At 40.0% G+C, this 24,075-nt stretch overlaps 1 protein-coding gene across 5 annotated transcripts in view; it reads right to left on the bottom strand.

Annotated features, from left to right (window-relative positions):
* The window catches only part of LOC103481739 (rho GTPase-activating protein 44-like), a 65,453-nt gene that overhangs the window by 24,726 nt on the left and 16,652 nt on the right, over positions 1-24,075 (bottom strand). For all 5 annotated transcript variants that reach the window (XM_008437459.3, XM_008437461.3, XM_008437462.3 and 2 more), the window contains exons 2-9: positions 6,282-6,321; positions 5,685-5,804; positions 4,563-4,639; positions 4,336-4,447; positions 3,714-3,790; positions 1,921-2,038; positions 615-683; positions 438-519 (exon numbers count right to left, since the gene is read on the bottom strand). In XM_008437459.3, coding sequence (XP_008435681.2) covers positions 438-519; positions 615-683; positions 1,921-2,038; positions 3,714-3,790; positions 4,336-4,447; positions 4,563-4,639; positions 5,685-5,804; positions 6,282-6,321 — 695 coding nt within the window. The remainder of the gene's footprint in view (positions 1-437; positions 520-614; positions 684-1,920; positions 2,039-3,713; positions 3,791-4,335; positions 4,448-4,562; positions 4,640-5,684; positions 5,805-6,281; positions 6,322-24,075) is intronic.

Genomic DNA, 24,075 nt, shown 5'->3' with positions numbered 1-24,075 from the left:
TTATGCTTTGAAAATTAATCACCACATTATTTTCAAAATAAGACACTAAACGTAGTGTAAACAGGATCATTACTGGACTTTAAATTCCTTGTAGAGATAACCAGGTGAACAAGAAAGAGGCCGATTTGATCCTTCAAAATGAAGTTTACAGATTCTCCTAATAAATGAGTCAGACTTATATATTTATGTTGGATAAGCAAGTTGGTGATTTTATAGCACAAATCTTGTTTTTCTGGGTTTGTCTTACTGCAAAGTTACTCTTCAGTTTTCTAACAGGCTGCTTCCCTTGTAGGTCTTTTTCTAGTTGTCTTTTATTTTCCCATTTTTAAATGACAACAAACGCTGCATTTTGGATAACAGTACTTCATAATGTACACGTCACTGTTACACAGACATTAAGAGGGAAGCAGAATCACAATCTGTAAACTCAAACTCACCCTGATGAGCTTTGATCTGCGGCAAAACACTCTGAAGCAGCTCTAATGATTTCCTGTGGTACTCTGCCTGGACTTCTATCAACTGGACAGACAGAGACACAGAGAGACCAAACGGTCAGCGGAGGACGTGGGCTGGTTGGACGCCTGCGTCAGAGCTTGTGCAGGTGTTGGACTTACTGTCTGGAAGTAGCTTGCATAGTCTATTTCTTTGGCCACAAAATTGTACATGTCGGCTGATAACTGGTCCTGGTTAGACAGAAAACACATTGCAAGACAACAGAATCACACAAACCAACTGGAGGCAAATAGGGACAGTAAGAACCTGCTTTTATGATGGAAGTTGTCCTTGGAGGATAGTGAAAATACTGATGTAATAAATGAAAGGCTCCAAAAGGGCTTAGAAATCAATTTTTTTTTTTTTTTTTATAAGTTATGTACTTTAGCTTGTTTGTCACTACAAAACATTTCTTCAAGGTAAACATGGTGCTATATAAAAAAGGAGGAGTTACCCCCTTACAGATTTCTTCTTTCAGATCAAATATATTTTAATATTAAAGAAAATAAATGCAAGGTGAGGTATTCAAGTGATGATTTCATTTGCTAAAGGAAAAATCTATCCAAATCAACCGGTCCCTATGGGGAAAAGTAAAATGACCTCCTAACAATAACTGGTTGTACCACCCTTGATAGCAATAGCTGACGTCAGGCGTAATGGCTGGTAACGAGAATTTTACAATGCTGTGGGGGGATTTTAGCTCACCCTCCAGGGTTCTTGAGCATAAACAGCTTGCTTAAGATCATGACAAAACATTTTCAGTCTAGACTTGGAGTATCTGACTCCAGTTTTCAAGAGCTACAGCCGTACAACAAGTTTTATTAGAGTGGCCTCGCCTGGGAAGGTTCTCCATGTTTTCTCCATTTCTTTCAGTTGGTCACTGGACGTCTTCCTTGACTGGTGAGGTAATATTGAGACTTTTTTTTTTTTGACAACTTCATGTTGTCAGTTTCAATTCAAGGCTCCCTGATCCCACAGGCCTTTTACTTCCTCTTCCACAGAGGGCCATGTTCAGTTTGTGTTATGTTTTGGTCACAACATTGAAGACATGGAGGCGTTTCACTGTTTCATTCTTGTTGTGTTGATTATTAACCTCCACTGTGGATCAGCTGTCACTTTTCAACTGCCGTGCTCCATTCCCCAGGGTACAGTTACCATAGCAACTCTGAACATTCCAAATACATAACAGTTTGAATAGCTTTTTTTTTTAACCCCCCCTCCATTTAATAATTAAAATCCTCATTTGAAATTAGCTTTTTGTTTTTACTCAGGCTATCTTTGTACAACATTAAAAATAGTTTGATGATCTGAATCGATTAACTGTGACAACAGAGCAAAAATCAGAAAAGAACTACCAACCAGGATGCAAATAGTCCTTTACAGCACTGCATTTCCCTCTCATTGACATTTAAGATAATATTCACTGACTCGACAGATCTCCATGCGGTTGGCTGCCTCCTCCATCTCTTCCCTGAGGTGGTCAGCCTTGGCTCCTGTTGGCTGCAGATTGCTGGATAGTCCCGAGGATTTGTTAGACTGGTAGTACCTGAGCAAAAAAGTATGTCAGGGTGATTACAAAGTGTGTACATTGGCAATGTTGTTTCAAAAAATATCTTACGCATCTCTAAGGTTTTTCAAAACTGTTACAAGGAAGGTAAAAGATGCTTTTGATTTTTTTTGTTCCTGAAAACTAATCTCAAAAAATTTCAACGGATTTATTAAAATAAGCAAAACAATGAGTCATAGTTTTGTCTCCTAAACTCAAGCTATTTCCTTTCCTAGTTCTGTCCCTCCGTCTGTGTGTCTGCATAGTTGGATGGTTTTCCGTCCGAGTGCAGATGATATGGAGCGGTGCCAGACGAGTTCAGCACACAGGAGGAAGATGGGAGAAATTGCTTCATATTTGGGTCACTTTTTTAAAAAAACGCCAGATTTGACCGCAGCGAGGAAAATAACATCCTGAATGTCACTGCTGATGCAACAATGAGTCAGCAGGAGTTAAAGAAGGAAATAAAAATATGGTCTGAAAATGTCATGGAAATATTAAAAAAAAACTTTTAAGTTACTGTTTATGCTGTCTAATACATTGGAATAAACTCATAATTCAAACATCTAATAACTCAAATTTATTGTAAAAATAAAGGATGATGTGAAGTAATGACATCCTTTGAACTTTTCCCACATTTTGTCACATTCCAGCTGCATACCTTATGTATTTTATTGTGATTTTCATTCTTTGAAATACTCCCTCCATTTTCTCTCCTTCATTTATTTTCAATCTCTTTGTCAAGCCAATAAATAAAAGTCTTGTTCTTCTTCTTCTTTCGTGACCCATGCACCTCAACTCCAACTCACTATAAACCTTTTTCTTTGCCACTCTCTTACTTCCATCCCATCCATCCATCCATTTTCTTACACCCTTGTCCCTCAGTGGGGTCGGGAGGGTTGCTGGTGCCCATCTCCAGCTAACGTTCCGGGTGAGAGGCGGGGTCACCCTGGACAGGTCGCCAGTCTGTCGCAGGGCAACACAGAGGACACACAACCATGCACACACACACTCACACCTAGGGGCAATTTGGAGAGGCCAGTTAACCTGACGGTCATGTTTTTGGACTGTGGGAGGAAACTGGAGTACCCGGAGAAAACCCACGCATGCACAAGGAGAACATGCAAACTCCATGTAGAAAGACCGGGAATTGAACCCAGAGCCTTCTTGCTGCAAGGCAACAGCTCTACCAACTGCGCCACTGTGCAGCCCCACTCTCTTACTTTTTAGAACAATTGTAGAAGCTTCAGAAATTATGTAACAAGGGCTGAGGTGATGGTTTAGGTGTTTGTTTATTAAAATTTAACCTGAATTAAATATTTTGGGCTAGGTATGTGTTAATAGCAGGTGTGTGAGCATGAATCAGTCTGCACTCTCTTGTAGTTTAAGAGGGACAACTTTAACAACGTGCTGAGCAACAAAACTATTAAATAATGTCATAATAAAGAGCAAATGTCTCATTCAAATAGCAACAACCAGAGGTGACTGAGTAAATTTAACACAGAGTGCACTGTTAGGAGTTCACAGGTGCGCAATCAAATCCTGGTGACATTCAGTGGGAAACTTCAGCGGGACTTTGTTCACAGGGATAAAGTTTCTAAGTGCGTAGACTGGGAAGCGTAATGTTTATTCCCTCTCATCTAAACAATAAAAGTCATGCATGTTTCCACCTCACCTTGTGCGAGCAGAGTCCATGTCCAGGACCAGTTTTGCTAAATGTTTCCTTTGTTTCTGGATGTTTGGGATTTCCACCTGAGAAGACGGAGCATAGAGTTGTTGTTTGATTTAAAGAAGAAGAAGAAGATGATGATGATGAAGAACAGTTTCATTACTGTTAGCGGCACCACCATGCATGTGTTTCACAATTATCTAAATGTGGAGCAAGCACTGGGAGCTCCTCGTTCTGAGAATATCGTTTTTCTGCAACAACCTGGTTTATAAGTGTCAACGCACTGAAAATAATATTTACTTGAATCCCCATTGGATTTAATTTAAATTCTCAGATTAACTCATTGGCATCCTTTAGCTTAAGAAATCTAAGAAATATAGGTCACACCTCATTAAATAATCAGGTCTTTATTATGAAATTCTCACATATCGATGCTTAATCACCTTTTTCCAGCATAAAAAGTGAATTAATGAAAAAATTACATTGTTTTACTCATTAAAAAAATAATAAAATACTAACAAAAATCTGGATTCCAACAGTGAAAAAAGTTCAGAGACCCTCTTTGGGCTGAAATAACTTCAGTGAGATTTCTTGCAGCTTTCTGCTAATCATTTGATAAAATGTCTACCTCTGCTAGGTCACATAGCGGTTCGATCACATCCTTCTCGATGGTGAGTTCAAACGTGATGAGCTCCTGAGCCAGTTTTTCCTGCGTCTCGCCGCTGAGCTTCAGCATCTTCCTGCATCCGAAGGCGAAACTCGTTTAATCAGAGAAGTTCTCGCAGTCTCTACTCACTGGGGGTTTCTTTTAAAAATGTTGTGACAGGGTAATCAAAACGGTATCGGAGCACTCACCCCAGGAGAGACTCGTCCCCCAGCACGACCGCCCCCTCCACCATACATTGTGCAAGTGTTGTAAGAGGAAGCTTTTTCTGACAAGAGACGAGCAGAAACAGTCAGTGAGTCAGCCTTCGCAGCGAAACGTGTCGGTTATCACCGAAAACTGTGGTTAACACATGAAACACATCAGTGTAGGGCAGGCAGCACAGAAAAGCCGATGGGTTCAAAGAATCTCCACCAGCATTTTACGGTGGCCCTGATTGTCATAAAATGATTCTCAGTTTTGAAAGCGTATTTGTGGAGAATACTCCAGTTTACATCAGACTGGCCAAAGCGGTTTAGATTTTGAGCCGGAGATGAACCAATGCCATCCTGATTCCTTAAAAACAAAACTGATTTGACGCTTTAATAAAGCTGCAGATGAAATACTTTAGCCAACATTGCCATATTTTTTCTAGCCCATTGGCTGGACAGGCAAAAATAATCAATAGGAAAATTGTGGAAGTCAAGTGATAGTACCGCCCCTCTGGTTGTGTCACCCTGGGTAATGAGCCATGTTGGGAAATATACTATATATTTAAAAATAAGAATATGTCAATTTGCCAAATAGAAGTGTGGCATTCACATTCTGTTTCTAACACTTTTATTACCAGACAAACTCATCAGTTTCATCTTTCTATTGTTTCTTTGATTGCACAACCAGCTTTAATATAGAAAGGATGAAACAGCTACTACAATGGTGAAATTCAATATTGACAGTTAGTAATAAAATCAACACTTAAACCACATTTAGTTACTGCCCATTGAAAGGTGTTTTTGTTTTGTTCTTCATTGATTTTTTTTTTCTTCAAGTGTCCTGAAACTGTAGACATTTTCTCAAATAACAAATCATAGCATTATTATGACCACAAGAATTTGTTTCCGATTCTCTCTAAACAATGTTTAGCGAGCAATTTAATGATTGCAGATTCCTAATCCATAATCCAACCTTTAAAATATAAAAAATCAAAAAACCTGTATCCCCTTTAAAGCGGAAATAAAGTCTGCACAAGCACCAGCTTCGATCAAATCTGTCCAGAAGCATCACTTTTTACACAGTTTAATGTTTTCAGCATCCTTTGGTCATTCGAGTCTCACCGAGGGCGACCTGACAGACTTCTTGTCCACGTCCACACCCTGCTGACCCTGCAGACAGGCGGTCAGCTTCTTGTGTGTGCTGTGGGAAACTTGCTTGACCAACTCCAGTCGTTTCTCGACCTGAAACAAACACACACAGCAGTACAGAAAACACACGTCAGAACGACTCGAGTCTGACCCAGGTCATGATGGTATATATATATATATAAAAAAATGGTAAGATTTAAATAAATTTAGACCCTGTAGCTGTTTTATGTTGGCATATAAACACCATTACTCCACCTGCGCTTGAACGCCTTTCATTTCATTATTAAACCAACCCAGTGGAGCAGACGCTGATGCCACCGAAGGCATCATTAATCTGGTCAATTACAATGCTGCACCCCGGATCAATCACTCGGGACGTTCAGCCTTTTGTGTTGAAGAAAATTTCAATTTCTGCGCTCATTACAGTTGCCTGAAGACGGCTCACCGAGCCATTTGGAAAAAAAAGCCAATTCATGATTACCGAATACTTTGCACCTCTAATGAATTTTTTCCTCCAAGAAAGACGCTCACTCAAGCGCTCACACATATTCGATGAAGACTTATTAGTACCTGCAGTAGGTCCTCACTCAATACTTCTGTTTTTTCAGCTCTGGAAAAGAAAACAAGACAGAGAGGATGCTGTTAGGGCGATGAGAGAAAATCCTTACTGTGGAAAAATGACAGCTGAGAACGTCTGGGCTGGAAATAAATGAGACGAAGATACAAAATGTATTACATTTGTCCCGACGTAGCACTCTGTGAGGATACATTTGCAGACTGAATCAAGCATATTACACATTTTACATATGGGTTATGTTTTTATGTCCTTGTCACAAGATTGTCATTGTCATGGCCTCAATAATTATAGAAAGAAAACAGGAACATCTCACATTGGGTTTTGGGCTGCAGGAAAACTGTAGACACTTTTGCAAGTGTATGTGAAAATTTTGAAAGCATTACAAATATGAGTTGCTGCTCTTGCCTCTTCCTCGTCATTGCCATCGATGTTACAGCCTCTGCACTTTATCTTTAATAGTCACAGATATATTTTATGTTCATACTTCAGCCTGAATGTACACCTTCCTTTGGTCTCCCAGCAACCAGCACAGCCAATCCTGGCTAAAGTTTGTAGGTGTGCGTGTATCTCATGGCTGAGAGCCACAGTGCACACCAAGGTTCCTGTCTGTGGTTCAGTGTTTCTTAGGGTGGAGATAAGGGATTGTTTAGTTGGGTTATTCACTCAGGGCGCCAAAAAGGCTTCGACCGTCTCTACCTTTTGAAGAAGGTGCTCAGGAGGAGAACAAAACCAAACCTTTTTGGTCGATTTGCAACAGCACTGATGGAAAACCAACATGGAAAATCCCCTGACTCACTCCATAGCTACGGGAAAACATGGCGGTGGCAATATCATGGTGTGGGAACGCTATTGTTTAGCTAGGTACATGAACGCTTGTTAGAGTTGATGAGAAGATGGATAGATGGAGATAAAAACAGGATAATCCAGAAGGAAACCATGCCAAGAGGTGTTGAGAAACAGTCAGAATCCAAATGAAACAGATTAGATCCGGGTCATTCCTGAATTAAACGAAGCTCTCATTATCAGGCCTTTCTAGAATTTGACTACATGGTCCGGGGGGTAAATCAGGACACGTTTAAAGGAGGAACTACAAAATAATTACTGCCTAAAGATGACTAAAAACAGCAAACTGTTTGAAGTTTTCAGAACCAATGCCTGAAGTGAGAAAGTTGTACAACAAATATAATTAAGGAAATTGAGCCGGTATTTTCTTCAACGCAGGCAGAGTTACTATAAAGAACAGCAACAAAAGCCGACTTTAACAGCCTGGTCCTGACAGACCAAGAATAAGCAGCAAATCAATTGGGTCCACCTCACAAAGCTTCCTGAGCGGCCCTAAGAACCCGCCCACCGACGCATGCATCCTGCCACAGACAGAGTCTGCTGCAACAGAGTCCAGCAGAAAACCCTCTGGCCGACACGCCGCTGGGGCTGGGTGGACTTACAGCGCCACGCTGCTCCCGCGCCAGACTACTGGTCTGCAGCTTTCTCCTCCACATCCCCCCTGCTGACAGGTGATAACACACCTGTTCTCAGGCAGCAGCCCGGTGACAGGAAGCAGACAGAGGAGGAGGCTGAGGAGGCGATGAGGGAGGGGAATGTCAGTCTGAAGAATTAGGCCTGACCAGCTGCTCCTTTGTTTCTCAAACTCCTGTTGTATTTTCTACTACCCCTGTCAAAAGCATGGATCTTAGAAACAGAAAAAAAATGTAAAGGTTGTATTTTATGACTGAATATACCTTCCTGACACAAAGAAAACAATCTCATAGCTGAGTCAGAGGTCTTAGTGCTGCAGCTGAATGATTATTGATCTGTCTGAGGAGAAAGAGGCTGGGCTCAGGAGGACAACGGGATGCTGCTTTTATTCCTCCTTGCCTCCCGCAGTGTGACTCTTCTTCTCTGTTCACACAACGTTTCATCAAAAGCAGACATTTAAGCCTGTAAGCGTTGGATTTAATGGCAGCAAGAATCAGTTTTCTGAAATCTTAACGGCTCTCGGTTCCCCAGATGTCAAAAGATTCAGACGTTATCAGAGTTGAACTGTTTACAGCGGCTTTCAGTCTGACAGTGTATGAGGCAGTGTTGGTGAGAAAGACCTGAGGCTGTGGTCTGTTCAGTTTTTATAAGCTTCAGAGTATTTCACAAAATAACGGGAACAAAATATTGAAGTTTGCAGTGTGAACTCTTATAGTGTCTAGTGTATTTATACCCTTTAAGCGTCGTCAGGTTGTGTGACATAATAACCACAGTCACAAACTTTTGACAAAAGTTCTAAGTTCAGTCAGACTGGGCGGGTCGTGCCTTCGAGTCTTCTTACAGGTTGAAAACCAGAATTAAATCTGGACTTTGATTTTCGAATGGCCATCTTTCACCTTCAGCTTTTTAAAAAAGAGAAAAACTGACGCATAAATAAGACTGGACACGGAAAACTTAATGTTTACAACGAAATTAACAAAAACCAGAGGATTTGAATGCATCTCATGTAACTCTCAAAGTGGTGAAATCTCCCCATTCAGCGAAATGCAGCAGCCAACAGTTTCCTTGTTGTTGGGTTTTTACAAATCTGCAAGGACAGGAGAAGGTCTCCTGTTCCTGATGCGCTAACGTTTCCACTCGGGTGGGTAGGGGGGCTCTCGTAAAGCAGCATGACAACGTTTGCAGCTGCGGAAGGGAGAGGCTGAAAAACACATGCTTCATATTACGGAAAAAATGTTTTAGGCTGGTGAAATACAAGCAAATAGAAACGGCAGTTCGCTGACATTGAAAACAGGTGGGAAAAGAACACAAGGTACAAAATATTGTCTGGCTTGCGCTGCAGGTTTTTGTTAATTTTCTGACTTTGGAAGCATCCAGAGCCAGAGCCTCTGCTGTGCAGTCGGGGTTTTACTGCAGCAGCTACTGTCGTCACAGCCGGGATTCCCACCAGCAGAGAGAAAATGAGGCAGAGGCAGAGAGAAGTGATCAGGATAGAAATAGAGAGAGAAAATTCATGTTTTTATTCCCTCAGAGATAAATCATCTTGATAGATTATGAATAAGCGAGGTGGAAGAAAAGCAGAAAAAGAACAAATTGATTTTCAGAACAGCTCTTATAAAGTTTGGTCTGAAACATAAATGGCAAATGGATTGAATTTATGCTTGAATAAATGTATGCTTGGGGTAAAGTCCTACATTTTTCCTTTCAGTGAACACACCGTATGTCAATGCTACCAGACGGACATGCCGACAACATGCTTTAGTGCAGCAGTTAGCTATATTTAGTGCACTGATGTAAGAAGATGTTTGAAAGGAAACAGTTTTTAATTGTTATGAAATGTCTTTAGTCCATTCAGGCTTCACAACAACTAGAGAGAGCATGACTTTCAGCAGGTAACAGGAAGGCTGGAAGCACTACAGCTAAGTTGCTCTATTTTATCCTTTTGATATTTCAACTTTTTATCCGTCATGGAAGGTTTTCAATTGGGATACATTGGCAGGCTTTTGGAAAAACCCGAACGCAGGCAGGAGATGGTCACAATCACCTCTGAACAGGAGGAAACTCGGAAGATCAAACCAGCATAAAGAAAGTTCTGAGGTGACAAAGAAAAAGGTAGCAGTGATAGTAGGAATGTGATGAACACTGGGGCAACAATCAGATAAGTCGGATTACTAAAGAAAGGCTTGTCTGAGCAATATTTGAACAAAAGAAAAGCATAAACAGAACATAAAGCAGGTGTGTCAGTCAAAAACATAAGAACTGGAACAGGTCAAACGTTTCTTTTCAGCCCAAACTCATTCAAATTTTGTATAATGCAACCCGGCTGAATGATGAAATAATATGTGTAGGCTTAATTTTTCTTTTTTTTAAAGTTTCACAAGATGAATAATTTATTCAGTTCGGGCCAGACAGGGGGAAATTGTTTATGATGACATAAAAATGGTTCAAGGACAAAAGAAAAAAAAAAAAAAAAAAGCCCCACAGGAGAAAATGTTCCAGGTGAAGTCAAATTACCCAGCATGCCTTCACTGCTAACCAGGGCGGGGGTGGATTTGATGGTTGCTATGGCAGCAACAGAGCAGGTGGGTTTAGCATGAAGGTGTGTGAGGATGAACAAGGCTGTGGAGCGTAATAGAGTCATGAAGGGAGCATGAAGAGCATGAGGCGCGGCGCTGGTGGTCGAACTGACGTCTGTCACAACAGAAACACCTCGGATGAGATCCGTATCTTTATGTGTCACACACACACACACACACACACACACACACACACACACACACACACACACACACACACACACACTCCAGCTTCTTTATGCTTCAAGGTCACCTACTTTCTAATCTCACTGAGTCTCAATACTTACACACAGGCACTGTCTTTTGTTAGGCTTCTTAACTTTATCGCTACAATATGCAAATGAGGTAGAATCTGTGCTCTACAATTTAGCAATATATATATCCCTAACAAAAAAGAAGATCTATATGTGGGCATTTTGCAAAAAAAAAAGTATATGTTTCACAAATCAAAATGAAAATGTATGTTACAAAGCTAATTCATAGACAGAAAGCATTAGCTAAAAACACAAAGAGTGTCTGACTATTTTACCATCAAGCGAAAGGCAGCATAAAGTTAAAATTTGTTAAAAAATAAATGTATCTGCTTAGCAACACATTATTTGGCCTGGAGCTGTTTATAACACACCTTGGTTCTGATGTGAGTCCGGCACTGAATTACAACCATACACAACACAAGACAACAGAAAACCGCGGGATAAAGCTGCTCTCAGCAGCAAATCAAAATGCTGTTCACAACCAGAGCTCGGAGAGTCCAGGTCCGGCTCACCAGAGGCCTTTTCTTTAAAGGAGCTCTAAATCCCTCAAGCTTTTCCCCGAGTTGAATACAATGAAATGGGCCGACTCATTCCAGATTCACCCCGAGTTCCTCAGCCCTCACGGGCCTCGCGACTGACAAAGCAAAAACTAAAGTGCACAAAGTTCAGAAAATAAAATCAATCATAGCAGGTTGTGTGCTTCTTTAAAGCCTTAAGAGATTCAGTTTTCACCTTTAGAGACTGAACAATATTTTGTCATGACATGAAAGCGTTTTGAGAAAGTACTGATTAGGGTATTTTTACAGTGGTGGGAAGTAACGAAGTACAAGTACAAGTACTTCGTTACTGTACTTAAGTACAATTTTCGTGTATCTGTACTTTACTTAAGTAGATTTAATAATGGATACTTTCTACTTTTACTCCACTACATTTTACAGTAAGTATCTGTACTTTCTACTTCACTACATTTCTACAAAACTGTCGCGTTACTCGTTACATCCAAGTCGCGTTGCTCTTTTTTTCCGTTAAAATGTGAAGTTCAGGGACTTAAGGTGGCGCCGTAAAATCCAAGCAATAACGTGACTTAGTGTCTGTTGTCACCCATCGGCTCCACCTTTACCCGCACGCGGAGCTCCAGACATGCGCAGTGGTTTCCTCTGAGCGGCAGTAATATAATAGCGCTGCATAAATCATAAGATATGGCGACATGTAAAATCAGCATCGCTTCGCTTTCACAGTCGGCGGGACTTCGTCCAACTTTTAGCGTCACTTGGAAGGAAAGCTTAAAGAAAGGTAAGCGCTGTGGACGTGATGCTAGCAAAGCTAGCTGTACAGAGAGACATGTTGCATCTGCATGAAAAACAGTTGTCACTCATGCTCTGAATTACTGTGTGGAGGTGTTGACTGACATGTCGCAGATATGGGACAACGCTGTGACCAAAGTGCAATATAGTGGTATGACATTCAGGAACGACCTGATTCTTCTGGACGGATCTTGACTAAGTCCTATAGTGCTGAAGCCTCACTGAGAGCCGTTCTTTGTTCTTGTAATGCTCTGCGTTCACTGCAGTAGCTATTTTATTTCATTGAAATATCTTTATATTGGCGAATAAATAAAACAAGAACGTAGCAACACAGAGCATGCTCATTGCTCTTTGTTTTCATTTCCTGTCATGGTGGCAGACGTTGCAGCAGGAGGGAGGATGAGAACAGTCACGGTGCTCCTCCTGCTTGGTTACTTCTTGCTTATTGGGTCTTGGACAGTGTTCATAGTTGAGCGTTGTTAATTGCTGTTTAATGGTGCAATTATTATTTCTGACATTGGCAATATGGGCAACCGCACAGGGCGTTATTTTTTTAGGGATGACAGGAGACCTCTGTGTATTGTGGCACAGAGATGAAAGCAAAACAGAATGAAGAAGAGTTTGAATTGTCACTGGTTAAATTTATTTCAGCTCTAAGTATTTAATATCTAGGTGTTTTATGGGAAAGTGGATCTTTCAGATCAATTTGAGAAGCAATTTTGATAGGTAAACTTAATGTTATTGTCATGTAGTACGGGGTGCTGGATTTGATTTGGTCTTGGGTTCGGTGGTCCAGACTACAACTCTGCTACGAGGCTCCTTGGTTCCATGTCCTCCTCTGCCAGTTGGATTTCTTTCAAAATAAATGTGTGGCAAAAAAAAGTGAAGTTCATGTTATGTTAGGACAGGAGATGAGATGTTTCCATCCCTGAAATGATGATGCATAGAATCACATATCTAAGTCTAAACTATGTTACAGAGTAAACACAATAAAAACAGGCTTTATCTGTGGCTGTTCATTAAAATGGCACATTATTGATGTATTGAAATTAAATACGATCGGTACACTTAATGATATTAGTGATTAGGTAATGCATTCAGCGAGTACTTTTACTTTTAATACTTAAGTATTTTTAAAAGCCAGTACTTTTTTATTTTTACTTAAGTAAAATGTTAATGTGGTACTTTGACTTTTACTTAAGTACATTTTTGTCTGTGTATTTGTACTTTTACTTAAGTCAATTTTTTGAGTACTTTCTCCACCACTGGGTATTTATAACAAAGTAAGGTGAGCTTAAAAGTAAAATCTCAGATTTTTTTTTCCATGCCAGATCCAGTTTATTTTGTAATTTCTACAGTAGAAATTACAAAAAAAAATGTCAAAACGTGGTTTTTATTTCAATCATCCTTCCTGTGAGTTGTACGACAGAGTATGTTGACATAAAGTTAGCAGAAGAAAGAGGTAACTTTACCAGAAGACTCTTAAAATTATGAGATAAAAAATGTTTTTATGAGGAAATGCTTGAATATATATATATTTTTTTGTATTTTCTTTGTGTTGGCGTTCTCATAAAGTTAGCAACCTATAATTTTATGTGACAGATCAACATATAATAAAAAATAAATATGAAGTAGAAGGAAACACATATGGCTTCCAAGACTAGTTTTACAATCAGAAATCTGAAAAGTGTGGCAGATCTTTTAAAGATTTGAGTTCCTGACCTGTTCTAAAAATAAAAGCTGCCCATCACTCTTGCATGTTTTATATTAAAGTTCAATAGTTTTTATTATCAAATTAAGTAAAGTTTTCATGTTTTATATAAAGAATTTAAAGGAATCTCTGTAACAGCCTGAGGAAAAACAGACACACTGAAGGTCATTTTTCATCACATAAAAGAGGATTTTCATACAAGCAATATTTTTTGTATCTAATTTTCTGTTCTGCTTTGAACCTAAGCTTATAAAAACTTGAGTTTAATATTTCTTGCACATGTTTTAGCACATAAGATATAAAAACCTAGAGAGTAAAACAAACAGCACAAAAGAGTTTAACAATAATAATGAAACTAGTCCAGATAGATTAGAAATTGTCTAAATATTTATGTATGCACATATATGTGCGTATTACCTCTCTGTTAAATCTGTTAAATATTCACTGAGCCGCCTACAGGCAGGACCTGAAGTGTCACCGAAGCATAAATCTGATGCTCATATGATTCCAGTTGCTGAGACCTCCTGTCCTCCGCCTGCCAATACGCGTCTCCTGACCCGACACACACAGACACAGAAAACACACTCAGACGAGACGTCCTCGTGTTTACATGTGATCTGACGCGATGCCTTCATTTTCACATCTTCACAAAGACGGCCCAAACAAAAACTGAGAATACCCGGAGCGACTGCAGCACGTAGAAAATTACAGACAAAAGACGCCGCCCTCAGAGTCGCAGACTGGACAGCCGCGTTGAGACGCGTCTCCTTCCTTCTCTCAAACACAAAAATCCCATTTATTTCCACGAGCGCATTAGCCTTTGCTGTTGCTTCGTACTCCCAGTAGCTGAATTATGGACATGTTACTTTCTATTTTTGACAGCTGATGCATTCATAATAAATGTCTATGAGGCAGTTCTCATTCTCCACATCACCTTTACAAGCCTTTCCAAAAGATTTATGTGCCGTTTTAAAACATCTACGTTAATATTTCTGGACAGGTTTGGCAACAAACGACGTCTGGTAGAAGCCAGGCGTGGGCCACTGTAAGGTTTTCAAACTGTAATGTCCTTGAGTAAATCTGCAATAATTTGAAAGATTTTTCCATGAATTATTGAGAAGAGAATAAATCATTTTTTATTAGGACATAACACTTCATTTGAAGCAGTGTGCATAAGACTGACAAGACACTGTTGTAAAAACATGAAGGAGTCTTAATAAATGTTTTTATAACTGTTGTTTAATGCAAAGTTGCACTAAACGTTGCATTAAAAGTCCATTAAAAGTGTCAACTTTGCATTAAAAGTGTTATTATTTACTGAATGACACTTTATGACAACATAAACAATCATAAAGACTCCCTCATGTTCATAACAGGTGTAATTGTCATGTTTATGACCCCTTCGGATAAAGTGTTACCAAATATTTTTTTAAATAAAGTGTAAATACAAACAGGCAGCTTCCCTCACATTGTTTTATTATATTTTACAGTGTCTCACTATCAGAAACAAGCTTGTGGGATAAAATAGTTTTTTTAATATAAATCATCCAGGAGCAGAATTATGTGTTTTCCAGACATACGGGGACGAAATTAACTTCAGGTAAAAAAAAAAAATGCTATATATAAATCAATTATGACGTAAAAGAATTTTTATTTTGTAATTTAATGCCTTGAAATTGGTAATCTGTCTCTTTAAAAGCTCCTGTTCTTTCTGAAACTTCGCCTTCAGGAAGTCAGCGCTCCTCTATTAACCCTTTAACAACATTTTTACCAGCATTTCACTGAGAAGTAGCTCCTATAACGAGCCTACCAGGTGTTTGCTAATTGCTGCTGCTAGTCTGAAGGAGTTGAATAGCGGAGGCTCGGGGGAGGGCTGCTCTGTGAGGAGGAGCATGGAAACTGCAGCTCTGAGGAGGAGCTGTGCCTTGAAGGCGAAGCTGGGTCCACCCAGGTGTTTTGCACAGCTGACTGGTTGCCATGGCGATTAAAGGATTTCTCAAACATGCATTACAGAATCAAGGCAACACAACGGGCATGTTTTTGATGGGGGAATAACATTGTAACATGATATAAAGCTAAAAAATTAAAAAAAGTTGATTTCACATGACGCTGCCCCTTTAAAACAAAACAAAAAAAAACATCCAGAACAGATGACATGCAGCAACACTTTTTTGTTTAACTGTTGCTAATTTTGACAAACTGTCGGAGTTGTTCAGCAAAAAAGGGAACATCTGGTGAAGTGGCTACCCTCCATCGAACAACAGGCAGGTTTTGTTTGTCCTCCACCCTCAACAGGAGGCGGCACTCAGCCAGCGATGTCTTCTACAAATTTTGGCAGGCAGGTTTGAGCTCTGGGGCAGTTCACTCATCCCCTCCTTTTTATCTCTTTCCAGCCTAATTTATTTCCCCCTCCTCTTCCTCCTCACACCTATGTAAAAAAATAAATAAATAAAAAAATCTTTATGCTAGCCTCTCGTCAGCCTTCCCATTTCAGTGAGTGTGAGGGAACCGAACCGGGTTCTGGCACAGGACAGGCCGTTGGACTCGTCTCCGCAGGAGAACCGATGAGCGGAAAGGCTCCTCTCCTGCCAAGTTCTTGTCTTACTCAACACTTGCGGAGAATGACTAATAACTGTGAGAAAGGGGAGAGCGACCAGAGAGACGCCTTTCTGCTGTCGGAGCCGTGAAATGAGCAAAGCAGGTGACGGGCGGGATGAGACGGGTTGTGGTTGCAGGCGTCGGGAGTTTACAATCGGGTCCCGTCGCTTATACCGCGGAGGATTCCTGAGTCATTTCTCCGCTCCTGTGATCTTCCCTCCCTTCCCTCTCGTATCTTCTGTGCCACAGCTTTCGGGAAAAAGCGAGGTTATGCTGTCGCCGTGGATACCAGTGACCTCATTCCTCTTCGGTCACGCAGACGAGGCCTCGCAGCCTCAGCCTTTGTCCCGCCACATTTCTCAGAGCAGCAGTTTATGGAGAAATTTCCCCCTCTGGCTCATCGGACAAGCAGCTCGCTAACACGCCATGTGTTGCAGTTTCATGCACTGCAAGCCGGGATTTGCAGCATGAAATCACTTCCTCTTTCACATATCTGCCATTGATCGCAGGAAAGACATCCAAACAAGCGGATTATGCGCGTGTAATAACCACAAATTACAAAATGAATCTAAAAATGTTGAAGTTATAATCATCTGGGCTGGGTCAAAAATCATAATCCCCCTGCATCCTTAAATGGAGATACAATTGAGGATATGTCAAATTAGATACTACAGGATGCCAGATTATAATTTCATTTCTTATTTCTTTGCCAGCTGCTTTCATATGTTTTAATGTAAAAAAAAAAAAAAGAAAAAGAAAAACTGGGCTCTTTGCATGTTTCCCTTCAGTATTATGGTAAAAAGTTACAAGAACTGCTAAATGTTTGACTCTGATCACTGAAAACCACCTGCAGATATGAAACAAGTTTATATTTATTATGACATGTCAGCTTAAATAGTGTCGCACAGATAGTTCATTTAGTTTTTAAACTATAAAAACCTTTACATGTCAGAGAATTAGAACATCATCAAGAACTTAATGTTAAGTTATTAATAGATTACTTCTGTTAGCTTTGATGATTATGACTTAAGAAAACCCAAACAAATTAGAGTAACATACAAAACCATATATTTTGGACAACTACGTGGAAACACAAATGCACTAAAAGGTATCCTGCTGAGGAGGATTGAACAGGTAAGCAATTCTAACCAATCATAACACATCATAACACAATTATTACATATTATTATTAAAGTAAAGAATCTTATGGTTAAATTTCCCATAATCTGAACAGCTTTAGTACTAAGCTAATGGTAAGTAACACAGCCGTCAATAACAGGCTTCCTATGTAGTTTTGACTCCATTACATAACAACATTAGAGTAAATTTCACTTCATCTGCTTCTGTATCTGATATATTTAACAATCATTTCTTCTACATTTCTTTCAATCATGCTGTAAAGCTTTTTTTAAATCTACCGATTTATGGAGCGGCATTGGCCAGTTCCTGTGAATACAGATGAAGGTTTAGTGGAAACTGAAGAGGCAGTCTGCAGGTCTCTATGTATTTTCTTTATAAGTTGGTATTAATTATTCAAATACGGTATTTAAAACTCTGTAAGAGTACCGAAGGATCTTGTCATTTCCGTGACGTTTCTCCTCGGTTCAGCGAAAGTCCAGCTCTACATCTAAATGAGAGTTGGTGGCAACACTAAACTGATGTTCACGTGCACTTTCTACCCGTTTATTTGGCATTATTTAATATTAAACTACAACCAAAATGTTCTAGTTTTCCATCTACAAATTTGTAGAGTTAAATATGAAAAACAACAATCCTAAACATCCAGCCAGAGCAACAACGAAATATTTCAGATAAAATAATATCTCTGTGTTAGAATGGCCCAGTCAAAGTCTGGGCTTGAATCGGTTTGAGAATCTGTGGAAAAACTTAAAAATCGGAGGGTTCTCTATCCAATTTGAAGGAGCTTCAGCTGTTTTTCAAAGAAGAATTTTCAAATATTTCAGTAAAGATGTGCTAAGCTAATGGAGGCGTGCTCAGTTCTACGAAGGACTGACTCTGAAGTGTTAAATGCACAAGCAGATGACACTTTTCAGAGTTTATTTGTAAAGTCAAAAAGCTGTGTGGATCAGCAGGGTGATGACGGAGCGGCACATTAAAGTGACACTTTGTGAAAGAGAGAGAGAAAGAAAGAAAGAAAGAAAGAAAGAAAGAAAGAAAGAAAGAAAGAAAGAAAGAAAGAAAGAAAGAAAGAAAGAAAGCGATCCGGTATCATTCCAGCAGAAGGAATGTGGCTCAGCATCCTGCTGACGCTAAAATAAACACGTCAGCTTCTGCTGTTCAATGCCGTCACAGTCTCAGATTTTGCCTGCACTTATTGCTCAGAGAAAACTGACCTTATTCTGGCAAGGAAAAAAATCCACACAGCATGATGCTGCCAATGTCAGCGTTCTGGATGGTGCGCTCATGATGTTAATTTTGTCTAGTCAAAAAAAAAAAAAAGAGGAAGGCTCAGTTTGTTCTCATCCGAACAGAACTTTTGATTTCATATGCGGCTTGTGGAAACTGAGATGATGGATGAAGATATACGCTCACCTTGGGATTTATTTAGGGGTACCAGAGTAAAGGGGACAGAAAACAAAGGTCGCCCGTTTGGATTTTTACTGATTTAAAAAGACAAACAAACTTGGAAACCATTTTAATTTCCTTTTATAATTATGCTCTTCGTTTTGTCCGTCTATGAAATCACAAAACAGAAGTTTGTGGTTTTTATGTGGAAAAGTTCAGTCGGTGTGAAAGTGATGCGCATAAAATAATAGATAATTTTTATTTATTTATTTTTACAACACAGTCAATGCTGTTTTTTTTTCTTTTTTTAATGTTTCTACTACAAAAAAGCATGGAGTAATTTCTCTACAGATGAGGCAACACGCCTGGCTCTTCTGGGTTTCCTTGGACCTGACAGCCACACGAACGCACACACACACACACACACACACACACATCTACAGAACACAGGCATCAGAACCAGGGAGAGATATTTATGGCACTCCCTTCAAGGCCTCGCTTCCTCTGAGCGACCCACATTCGGCAACTGTGAAATATTCATCGCTCTTATCGCCACCGATCAGCATGAAAGCAACAAACATCAGCTCCTGCCGTGTTCGGCAGAGCTGCACATTTTAACAGTTTGTCAACAAAGTGAAGGATTATACTCTTTCCTTGCATAAACGCAGCTCTAATGAATGAACCAGGAGACGGTTTCTCAGCTAAGATAAAGAGGAGGGGGGAAAAAAACAAAAAGAAAACAATCAGGGAGGAGAAAAAGGTGAGGAAAATTTGCTGCGTCTGACCCAGAAACAAATATAATCCTTCGCCAGTTCACTCCATCAGCTCCACTGTCTTCAAAATGTCATCTGGGATTAAATTCGTCATCCTCAGGCCTTCTCGAGCCGGGCATGGGCAGAGCATCTAATCTCTCGTCTGTCTGCAAACACAAGCGACGTTTTGCTTCAAACGCACCTTGATGCGGCGAAGGTGAGACATGAGAACCGCCTCTGTTCTGCGATTCAGCACAAAGCCGGAGCCGACGGGAGGAAGCAGGGGGAAAAAAAAAAAATCAGGCACGGCGAGAGAGCAACATAACGAGCCTGCATCACCGCTTGCTGTGGAAGAGCACCTGCTTGGTTATTAGGAAACATATGCTGCTGCTCTCAGCTACAAGTCTGTCCCACAACAAGTGTTTCAAACAAGAGAGCCATTTGACCGCAGTACGACTGTACATAACGGAGAGAAGGATTACACAGTTCAGTTGGTCTCATTATCCGTGAAAATCTGATTTTTGATCATAAACACAGAAACACAAGAGGATTCTGCATTATTGTTGATATTTATTTAGAAGGAATATGAAAAATTACACCTCATTTAATGATTCTGAGAGCCACCAGGAGCTCACAATCACAGTAATCAAGGATTCTGTTTATTGTTTAATCACACTCAACTTAATTTTCCGGAAGATTTAAGCAAGTATAAAAGAAAGACAGCAAAGGTACCCTCCCTTCTTTGCAGACATTTCTTGCACAGTTGAATAGAAGATATTTTTGATCAGAAAATAGAAATGCAACATAATCTGTTATACATACTGCATCACATAAAAAGGCCAGAGGAGGAATTGAACATTTAAAGGGAAGTATTATAAGTTTTCCAGGCTCATGGTTCTATTTATAGCACAATCAAGTAACTGTTACCTTCAGTTGTTGTAAAAATGCTATAAAACATGACTTAAAGTTTACTTTGCAATTCAATACCTTGAAATCGCCCTGTCACTTTAAGAAGCGCCTGCTCTTTTAGCATGTCATCGCAACGATGCTCCTCCATCATGCCGCTTACAGCTGTTCTCTGATGAGTTGGTTCTGTTCTCAACCTCAGTCTCAATCTTTACTGGTAAAATAAACGGCTTCAGCTCCAAATCTGGTTCTGGTTGGATCTCTAAAAGGTGGCATCTGTTCCTCCTGGTTCCGAGGTTTATGAAGGGCAGAAGCTCCTCACTTTGGATTGGAGATAAACACACTGAAAAAGAGTTGCCGAGGGTCCCTGAACGCAACACGGATGTGAGGGGAAACCAGAACAAAGACTTCTGCTCTTTGTTCTGGTTCACACCAAAATAACTTGGTGTGAACCAAGTTAACTTCACACCAAAATAAATAAAAAGCAAAACCTCCAATGTAAAAGCTACATTTGGGCGATCAGACCTGGTTCTGACTGTTTGGGGAAAACTTTTTATCGCACTAATCATTTAGTTAAGTATGATACAAAACTGCATGCCAGTTGTGTATGACCCAAAGATGCAAGCAAGATGTTGCCTTCAAAAAGAATATTTACATAAAGTATCTCTCATAACAGGAAAGTCCATCACGATACGATAATGTCAAATACTGGAAAAAATGTTATTTGTTATCGATTGCATTGAAACTGAAACCTCACTTTCCTTAAGTCGGTAAGCGGATCAACAAATAGCCAGTTCTTTGATGTTATGAGTCCTTAAGAAGAAAATTTGACTTAGCAGGTCAGACCTGAGAGGAAACAGACTATATATATATATATATATATATATATATATATATATATATATATATATAACCTGGAAGAAACAGACTGGTGGGTGTATTACAGGTTCTTGTTTTGTTTCTGTTCACTGCAGCGACAGGCAGCAGGACGGGTCGATGAAGAAACTCCTCCTGAGAGGTTAAACTGAGAGGAAAGGCAGATGAGGGAAGCCTGGCTGTGTGAGTCATCACCTGCATCATTTATCTTCAGGAGGCTGAGACACGACAGACGGCTTGAAACGTTCTGGAGGAAGAGATCCACACGTACCAGGACACAGGAATCACAAAGCTTCTCACACCCTTTTTCTTTACGAAAATAGATCTGAACATTGGGAAAGGAAAACCGAACAGGAGCACAGCCGAATGCTGGATACAGATGAAGTTCACACGTCCACACCAGCGGCAGAGATCAATGACAGCAAGACAAAGGTTTACCCAGGAAAGCACAGCTGCTGCCCACACACATTTCACCTCACAGGGTCTTGGCTTGCATGTGAAAAACCATTAGCACAAACACTACAATATTCATCTGTAAATTCTGGGAGTACGATGCAGTCACATGAAGTTTCCTCCTGCAATAAATTGCGCCATGGTTAGCTTGTTTTAAAGCACTTATTGTGGGTCTCTTCATAAACCTGGCTTTTTTTTTTTTTGTCAGAGTTTTGGAGATAATAAACGCCAACTCGGAAAAGCTATTGAAAGAAAAGCCACAAAAAGAAGAAACCTTTAAAGGAATTGTGTCCGAGTTATCTGAAACAAGATGATTATCGATAGATATCTGGTGAAGCATTAGAGATGGCAGTCTGTCTCTTCCATCAGCGCTTCAAACGCCAAGCAACCTTCTGACAAAAAACGCGAACGTCCCTCTCATTCATTCATCCCCGTCCACAAGCTTCAGGGCCGGCCTGCGTCAATAATGGCTAAACGCTTAGCCACCTCCCAGCGCAGAAAGTCCTTGAAGTCAACTTGTGATGACAAAAGGACGGTGCATCATCCCCACAGCTGCTGTCGCCGTTACAGAAGGCTGACAAAGTGCAGCGCAGTGTGATTTGACGCCTCCATGCGTGACAAACAGGCGCCGTCCATAAACCGGCAGCAGCAACAGCGGTTAAAACGGAGCGGAGATTTATCATTCCTGGGACGGAGACGAGTCTTTTTTTTTTTTTACTGACTGTGAACGATGAGTCTCATTACTCAGCAGAGTCAATCAGCTCCCCTTCAGTTGTGCTTCAATCTGACCCACAGTGGAGGAAACTGCTGGTGTTAGGGTGTGAAACATCTATCACCTTCTGAGGAGTTCCTTATCTTTTGGGTTTTTTTGAGTTTGAAACAACTTTCTCCCACTTAGCACATTAACAGTACCTTCTAGAAGTATTGCTATAACCACATACTCAAATGTACAAGATTTTTTATTCATCTATTTTTTTTTTTTTTTTTACAAAATATGTAGAAATCTGTGTGCACATTTGTAGTCAGGTTTCTGAATTATTACTCTGCGGAATCACTTTTCACTGCAATTACAGCTGCATGCGTTTTCCCCCACTAACCTCCATTCTTTGCAGACATTTCTTGCACAGTTGAACAGAGCAAAAGCTTTAAATATTTCAAAAAGTCTAAAGTCTAATGGCAGCTTAGTTCCAGATGGAGACTTCTCCATTACATTTTTCTCAATCAATCCCTGTAGCAACCATAGAAATGATAAAAAAATGTATGATAATTTCTCTCGTGTTGCAGAGGAGTGATAATAATTTACATTAGATCCTCAAATATGTGGGAACTTAACAAATCTATCTTTGGGTGAATATATACCCAAAGGAAGTTGAGTCGTCAATCCAGCATCATTCAACATGTTTTATGTTCAGCTCATTTGAAAATCTAATTTCGTTACTTTTATCTAGTGACATAAAATCATGGAGTTTCATGAATCTGACTTAACTAGAACTATGTGTTTGATGAAATAAGACTAACTGAACATTTTGTCAACAAACTCTCTACTTTGCATGACAATGTAAACTATTTGAAACACCTGAACAGCTGCATAATAAAAATCTTTCTTTCTCACAGAATTTTTCAGCAGGGCATTGATGCAAAAATATTCTCCTTCATCATCCCAACTTGTAAGAGGCATAAAGTTTGTTGAAAGGAACGTTAGAAGTAAAATCCTTATCTTACGTTAAGTGTTTTTCAGATAAATGCCTTTGCCTCATCCATCATCCGTTTTGTTGTTTCCTTCCCAACTCTGACAGAAAACATGTTTTTTGAAATTCTCTCTGGGACGTGAATCGCACGTTTCTCTCTGCACCTCTCACTCTGCAGCGCAGGGAGACCCAACACATGCTTCCTGCCGTGATCCCTTCAGCTTCAATCTGCTGCTTCACATGAAGGAGTCACAGTTTGACAGCAGACAAGACAAAGGAGAAGTTCAAATGTTATTCAGGTTCCTCACATTCACCTCCTTTAACAACAAGCAGCAGCTGGTTAGTCACCTCTGGATTTTAGCTCCTTAATATGTGCTCAGCTCCTATTATTTTTTTTGTTTCTTATAGAATCAGTAGTGGAGTTTATTGAAAATATGCTTGTAAGATTTCACCGTTTGATTCCCGGTCTTGGTCCGTTTCCTGCATGTTTTCCCCTTCTCTCTCTCCAACCTTTTTTCTGACTACCTACTGCTCAATAAAAGCCTCTAGTGCTGAAAAAAAACCTTTAAAATTATATTGATACTTGAACATAACTGAACTTCCCCGAGAAGATTATTCTGGTGAGAAAAAGCAGAGCTATTCCAGTCGGGTTACATGGTCCGCTTTG

Source organism: Poecilia reticulata, chromosome 19, assembly GCF_904066995.2.
Source record: "Poecilia reticulata chromosome 19, P_reticulata-male-v2, whole genome shotgun sequence".
NCBI lineage: Eukaryota > Metazoa > Chordata > Actinopteri > Cyprinodontiformes > Poeciliidae > Poecilia > Poecilia reticulata.
This window is presented reverse-complemented; position numbering and strand designations above follow the sequence as displayed.